This window comes from Balaenoptera acutorostrata, chromosome 9 (genome assembly GCF_949987535.1).
Source record: "Balaenoptera acutorostrata chromosome 9, mBalAcu1.1, whole genome shotgun sequence".
Lineage (NCBI taxonomy): Eukaryota > Metazoa > Chordata > Mammalia > Artiodactyla > Balaenopteridae > Balaenoptera > Balaenoptera acutorostrata.
Window position 1 is genome coordinate 90,216,143 of NC_080072.1, and position 7,266 is coordinate 90,223,408.

General features: G+C 40.1%; 1 protein-coding gene across 1 annotated transcript in view; it reads left to right on the forward strand.

Annotated features, from left to right (window-relative positions):
- Positions 1–7,062, forward strand: part of BTG4 (BTG anti-proliferation factor 4) — a 32,594-nt gene extending 25,532 nt beyond the window's left edge. The window contains exons 4-5 of the mRNA XM_007172996.2: positions 5,254–5,452; positions 6,880–7,062. Coding sequence (XP_007173058.1) covers positions 5,254–5,452; positions 6,880–7,062 — 382 coding nt within the window. The remainder of the gene's footprint in view (positions 1–5,253; positions 5,453–6,879) is intronic.
- The last annotated feature ends 204 nt before the right edge of the window (positions 7,063–7,266 follow it).

Consider the following 7,266-nt stretch of genomic DNA (forward strand, 5'->3'; position numbering starts at 1 on the left):
TGCATCTATTGAGATGATAATAGGATCTTTTTTTCAACTTGTTAATGTGATGTATTGCATTGATTTGCAGTTATTGAACCATCCTTGCATTCCTGGGATAAATCCCACTTGACATGGTGTATGATCCTTTTAATGTATTGTTGGATTTGATTCGCTAATATTTTGTTGAGGATTTTTGCATCTATGTTCATCAACGATACTGACCTGTAATTTTTTTCTGTGATATCTTTGTCTGGTTTTGGTATCAGGGTGTTGTGGCCTCATAGAATGAGTTTGGAAGTGTTCCTTTGCAATTTTTTGGAAGAGTTTGAGGAGGATAGGTGTTCACTCTTCTCTGAATGTTTGCTAGAACTCACCTGTAAAGCTGTCTGGTCCTGGAATTTTGTTTGTTGGGAGTTTTTTTTTTTTTCCATTATTAATTCAATTTCTTTACTGATAATTGGTCTGTTCATGTTTTCTATTTCAGCCTGGTTCAGTCTTGGGAGATTGTACAGTTCTAGGAATTTGTCCATTTCTTCTAGGTTGTCCATTTTATTTGCATATGGTTATTCATAGTAATATCTTGTGATTTTTTTTTGTTTGTAACTTCTTTTTTATTTCTGATTTTATTGATTTGGGCCCTCTCTTTTTCTCTTGATGAGTCTGGCTAAAGGTTTATCAATTTTGTTTATCTTTTCAAGAACCACCTCTTAGTTACATTGATCTTTTTTGGTTTGTTTGTTTTTTGTCTCTATTTCATTTCTGCTCTGATATTTATAATTTCTTTCCTTCTACCAACTTTGGACTTTATTTGTCTTCTTCTAGTTTCTTTAGGTGTAAGGTTAGTCTGTTTGAGACTTTTGTTTCCCAAGGTAGGCTTGTATCACTATAAACTTCCCTCTTAGAACTACTTTTGCTGCATCCCATAGATTTTTGGATCATTGTGTTTTTGTTTTCATTTGTCTCCAGGTATTTTTCGATTTGCTCTTTGATTTCTTCAATGATCCATTGGTTGTTTAGTTTATATTGTTTAGCCTTTACATGTTTGTGGGGTTTTTTTTTACAGTTTTCTTATAGTGATTTCTAGTTTTGCAGCATTGTGGTCAGAAAAGATGCTCAATATGATTTTAGTCTACTTAAATGTACTGAGAATTGATTTGTGGCCTAGCATGTGATTTGTCCTGGAGAATGTTCCATGTACACTTGAAAAGAATGTGTATTCTGCTGCTTTTGGATGGAATGCCCTGTAGATATCTGTTAGGTCCATTTGGTCTACTGTGTCATTTAAGGCTAGTGTTTCCTTCCTGATTTTCTGTCTGGATGATCTGTCCATTGATATAAGTGGGGAGTTAAAGTCCCCTACTATTATTGTGTTACTGTTAAGTTGTCCCTTTATCTCTGTTAATATTAACTTTACATATTTAGGTGCTCCTATGTTGGGTACATATATATTTACAACTGTTATACCTTCTTCTTGGATTGATCCCTTGATCATTATGTAATGTCCTTCTTTGTTTCTTGTTACAGTTTTTGTTTTAAAGTCTACTTTGTCTTAGAGTCTACTTTGTCTGGTGTAAGTATTGCTACCCTGGCTTTCTTTTCATTTCTTATTTCCATGGTATACCTTTTTCTGTCCTCTCACTTTCAGTGTATGTGTGTCTTTAGATATGAAGTGAGTTTCTTGTAGACAGCAAATATATGAGTATTGTTTTTGTATCTTCACTCACTCTATGTCTTTTGATTAGAACGTTTATTCCAGTTACATTTAACGTAATTATTGATTGATATGTACTTATAGCCAGTTTATTAATTGTTTTGGTGTTGTTTTTGTAGTTATTTTGTTCCTTTCTTCTTTTCTCTCTTCCCTTGTTATTTGATGACTATCTTTAGTGTTATGTTCAAATTTCTTTCTGTTTTTTGTGTATCTATTATGGATTTTAATTTTTGGTTACCATGAGGTTTATATATAGCAATCTACATATGTGATTATTTAAGTTGCTGATCTCTTAATTTCAAATGCATTTTAACAACCCTGCATTTTTACTCCTCCCCCCTCATGATTACTGTTTTTTGACATCATAGTTTCCATCTAATTGTTTTGTGTATCCCTTAACTACTTATTGCAGATCTAGGCAATTTTACTACTTTTGTCTTTTAACCTTCCTATTAGCTTTGTATGTGGTTGATCTTACTGCCTTTATTGTATATTTTGCCTTTACCAATGAGCTTACCTTTCATAATTTTCATGTTTCTAGTTGTGGTTTTTCTTTTTTGCTTAGCAAAGCCCCTTTTAACATTTCTTGTAAAGCTGCTTTGGTGATGCTGGACTCTTTTAGCTTTTGCTTATCTGTAAAACTTTTGATCTCTCTTTCAAATCTGAGGGTAAGCCTTGCCAAGTAGAATATTCTTGGCTATAGGTTTTTCATTTCATCACTTTAAATATACTGCAACACACCCTTCTGACCTGCAGAGTTTCTGCTGAAAAGTCAGCTGATAGCTTTATGGGGAGTCCCCTTATATGCAACTTGTTGCTTTTCCCTGGCTTTTAATATCTTTTCTTTATCTTTAATTTTTGCCATTTTAATTACAATGTATCTTGCTGTGGTCCTCCTTGGGTTGATCCTGTTTGAGGCTCTCTGTGTTTCCTGGACCTGGATATCTCTTTCCTCTGCCAGGTAGGGAAGTTTTCAGCTATTATGTCTTCAAATATATTCTCTGACCCTTTTTCTCTTCTCCTTCTAGGATCCCTATAATGTGAATGTTAGCATGCTTGGTGGTGTTCCAGAGATCTCTTAAAATATTCTAATTTCTTTTTATTCTTTTTTTCTGTTTCAGCTTCAGTGACTTCTATTACTCTGTCTTCCAGCTCACTGATCTGTTCCTCTGTATCATCTAATCTACTGTTGATTCCTTCTCGTGTATTTTCACTTCATTTACTGTAATCTCCAGTTCTGCTTTGTTCTTCTCTATCTTCTAACTCTTTGTTTAACTTCTCACTATTTCCCTCCATTCTTCTCCCAAGTTCTTTGTTCATCTTTATGATCATTACCTTCAACTCTTTATTGGGTAGATTGCCTTTCTCCACTTAATTCTTCTTCTGGGGTTTTATCCTCTTCCTTCATTTGGAACATGTTCCTCTGTTTCCTCATTTTGCCTAATTTGTTTTTATTTCTATGTATCTGGTTGGTTGATAACATTTCCTGGCTTTGGAGAAGTAGCCTTTTGTAGGAGACATCCTGTGCATCCCAGCAGTGCACTCCCCTCCGGTCACCAGAGCTATATGCTCTAGGGGTGCCCCCTATGTGGGCTGTGTGGGTCCTTATGTTGTGGTGGACTGACTACTGTTGGTGGTCTAGTAGGTGGGGCTGGTCCCTGATCTGATTGGTTGCCAGGCCCTGCCTTGTATGGAGGCTGCCAGCTGCTGGTTGTGGGGTTGGGTCATGAGGCAGCTGACTGCGGAACCATGGGGAAGGGGGTCCTGGGGCTAGTGCTGGCTCACTGATGGGCAGAGCTGGGTTCTGGCCTTGGTGGTTGTGGGGCTGAGGTTTCCAGTTCTACTGTCAGCCTGCTGGTGGGCAGGGTTGGTTCCTGATACAACTGGTTGTGCATTCTGGAGTGTCTCAGAGTTGGTGCTGGCCCATTGGTGAATGGGGCTGGATCCCAATGTGGCTGGCTGAGGGGGTTCATGGTTTCCTGGAGCTGGTGTTGGCCTGCCAGGGGGTCAGACTGTGGTTGAGAGGGTGCTGGGGCTAGTGTTGGCTCACTGGCTCACTAGGGCTGAGTCCTGAGATTTCTGGCTGCAGGGCCTTTGGGTCCTAGAGTTAGCTGGTGTAGGCCTGCTGGGGGGTGGGGCAGCTCCCTGACATAGCTGGCTACAGGGTCTGGGGTGTCCCAAAGGTTGTTTTGGCTTGCTGGTAGGTGGGGCTGGACCCCTGAATGGCTGGCTGAGGGACCCAAGGTGTCTCAGAGCTAGTGTTGGCCTGTTGGTAGATGGGGCCTGGGCCTAGGTGATCTTGGCGCTTATGTTAGCCTGCTGGTGGGTGGGCTGGGTCTTGCCATGGCAGGCTGTGGGGTTATGGTGGTCCTGGGGCTGGTGCCTGCCCACTTGTGGGTGAGGCCAGGGCCCAGGGGTCTTGAGGATGTCCACTGGTAGGTGAGGTTCCTCCCTAGGCTAGTGCTGGCTCATTGGTGGTGGGGACAGGGTCCAGGGCATCCTAGGGCCGATTACTTCCCACTGGTAGGCAGAGCTGGGTCCTGGGGTCTCTGCCTGCAGGGCCCTGTGGGTCCTGGGGCTAGTGCTGGTGCACTAGTGTGTGGGGTCAGGCCCTGGGCCCTCTGTTGGACAGTGCTGCTTCCTGGGGCAGCTGTGGGTTCAGGGGGTCTTAAGGCCATGTGCCTGCTAGTAGGTGGGGCTGTTTTCCCACCTGGCTAGTTGCTTGGCCTGAGGCATCTCAGCACTGGTGCTGATGGGCTGATGTGCTGATGGGCGGGTCTGGGTCCTGGTGCTAATAAGCTAGAGGGAGGATTTCAAAATGGCGCTTGCCAGCACGAATGTCCACGTGGTAGAACAAGCTCCCCAAAATGGTTGCTGCCAGTGTCTGTGTCCCCAGGATGAGCTCAAGTTGCCCCCTGCCTCTCCAGGAGGCTCTCCAAGATCAGCTGGTGGGTCTGACCCAGGCTTCTTTCAAATTACTGCTTCTGCCCTGGGTCCTGGAGATTTTGTGTGGGCCCTTTACGAGTGGCATCTCTATTTCCCACAGCCCTCTGACTTTCCTAAAGTCAGCCCCACTGGCCTTCAAAGCCAAGCATTCTGGGGGCTTATCTTCCTGGTACAGGATCCCTGGTCTGGAAAGCTCCATGTGGGGCTCAGACCCATTGCTTCTTCGAGAGAACCTCTACAACTGTAATTAGCCCCCCACTTGTGTGTTGCCCACCCAGGGGTATGGGTCTGACCTATACCATGACTCTGCCCCTCTTACCGGTCTCATTGTGGTTCCTTCTCTATAACTTTAGTTGTAGAAGATCTTTTCTGCTAGATTCCGGTCTCTCATCAATACTTGCTCTCTAAATAGTTGTAATCTTGGTGTGCCCATGAGAGGAGGTAGGCTCAGTGTCTTCCTACTCCACTATCTTGGCCAAGCTCTCAGAATTTGTTTTCTTTTTTTTAAAGTAACTCTTCTTGTAAATTACTGAGTTGTTTCCAGAAAAGATTAGAGATAAAACCTGTGAGAATTTGAATCCCTAATGAATGCTTTATTTTCCTTTCCTACTTAGGTATGGTGAGAAAAATCATCCATTTACAATTGCTTCTTTCAAAGACAGATGGGAGGAATGGGAATTATCCCAACAAATCAGTGATGCTGTTAATAGAGCCACGTTAGACTACTCCTCTGGCACTTCCTCTGATGAAGAAAGTTGTAACAAAGAACCTCAGATAATTCCTAAAGTCAGCAATCCAAAGAGTATTTATCAGGTAAAGTGTTCTCCATTTCTTCTCTGTACATTTTTTTTCCTACTCTAATTCTAAAAAGAGTATGCTCACTGTAAAAGCAAAGAAACAAATAATTGGAAAACATGGAAAGATTATAAAGATTAAAATCACAATAATAATATTCTGGCAAAACCTTTTCTGTCTTTTTTTCTTCCTTCTCTCTCTTTATACCCTCTACTTGGCTGAGTGCTCACTGATTTAGGGAGAATCTCTGACCATTTGTATGTATGTAAATTTGTTTTCTTAATCACTTATGTATTGACACGTTAAGGCAATTTAAATATTTTACATTTTAAATCATTTGCTTCCCTTATAATTTATTTAGCTAATGTATTATTGGAAGACATCTAGGTTGTTTTCACATTGTTGTGATATTAAAAAAACTAAAAAAAAAAACAAAAGAAAAAAAAAAAACTAATTTTTACAGAGATGTCAGAATTCTAAGTTATTTCTAGAGATCTGATTCTCAGACATGTAATTACTGGGTCATTGGGTATGGATATTTTATGAGTTCTTACCACAGGACAAAGTACCTTCTAGAAAGATGTCTTTGTTTGTAGTCTTACCAGCTCTATGTGAAAGTGTTTATCATTTTCCCTAAAATTGGGTATTCTCATTGAAAAATATCATTTTTATTAATTAAATTAAACAGTAAAACAAAAACTCCATGTACCTAAATGTTGTAGGTACTTACTCTCTTATGAATTTTTTCTCCTTCACCCATTTATCATTTGAGGTCCTACTGTGTTATTAAAGGCTTTTCAAAGGTTAGAAATATTTTAACCCCTTGTCATATTACTGGCAAACTTTTTTCCCCTAGCTTGTTTAGTTTTCTAAACTATATATGTAGTTCATATTTAGTTCTATATGTAAAGTTTAAAATTATGTAGTAAAATGTTTGCCCTTAATTCTATTTTTATGCTTAGAGAGATCTTCTTAATCTAAGGATCAGATCTGTAGTCAGCTATATTCTTTTAGAACAATGTCCTTTGAAAGTGTGGTCTGCAAAACATTTATATTGGTCATCTGAGATGTTTAAGATGGGTGTTTCTAGACCTCAACCCCAGAGATTGTGATTAGATAGTTTTGGGTTGAGCGAGGTGGGGATCAGGTAGGAGAGAACACAGGAATATATACTAATTTGAATAAATTTTTAAATTTTTTGTTTTTAAAATTCTTGGTTGGACTAAAGAATTTTGTTAAAAGATATGAAGTGACTTACTTCATACTCTCCAATGCAACTCAGCTTTCCAAAGATAATGATCTACTTTGATTTCTATTCATTTGTATTTCCTATGCTTTTGAAAGGTTGAACCTGTGAGTTATGGGTTTATATTTAATCCTTAGAAGTGGCTTATTAGTTTACAGAAAATCATCATGCTCCCTTTTTCTTCTTTTTTTCTCCCCAGGTTGAAAACTTGAAACAGCCCTTTCAATCTTGGTTCCATAACCCCCGCAAAAAGAATATGGGTGATGGCCGAATGGGCCTCCTAGGAAATGTTTATCATGCATTGCATAAGATCCCTAAGGGTCACAGGCCTGCTGCTGGGCACCGAGTGGACAGGTACCACTGGGTCAACACACACCGATAGTGCAGCGGCGGCTGGGCCCTCGCGGGGTAGAGCTCAGCAGAGCCACTTTATTTTCTCTGAAATGAAAACAAGTCTAAGCTCAAGAGGCCCAGGAAACAGAAAAAATAACCACATTAGGGACTAGAGTGCATGGTGAATCCTCTCATGCAGATCATGACTGTGTTCTTAGCTGTACTTTTAATTCTTTAATTTTATATGAAGGTT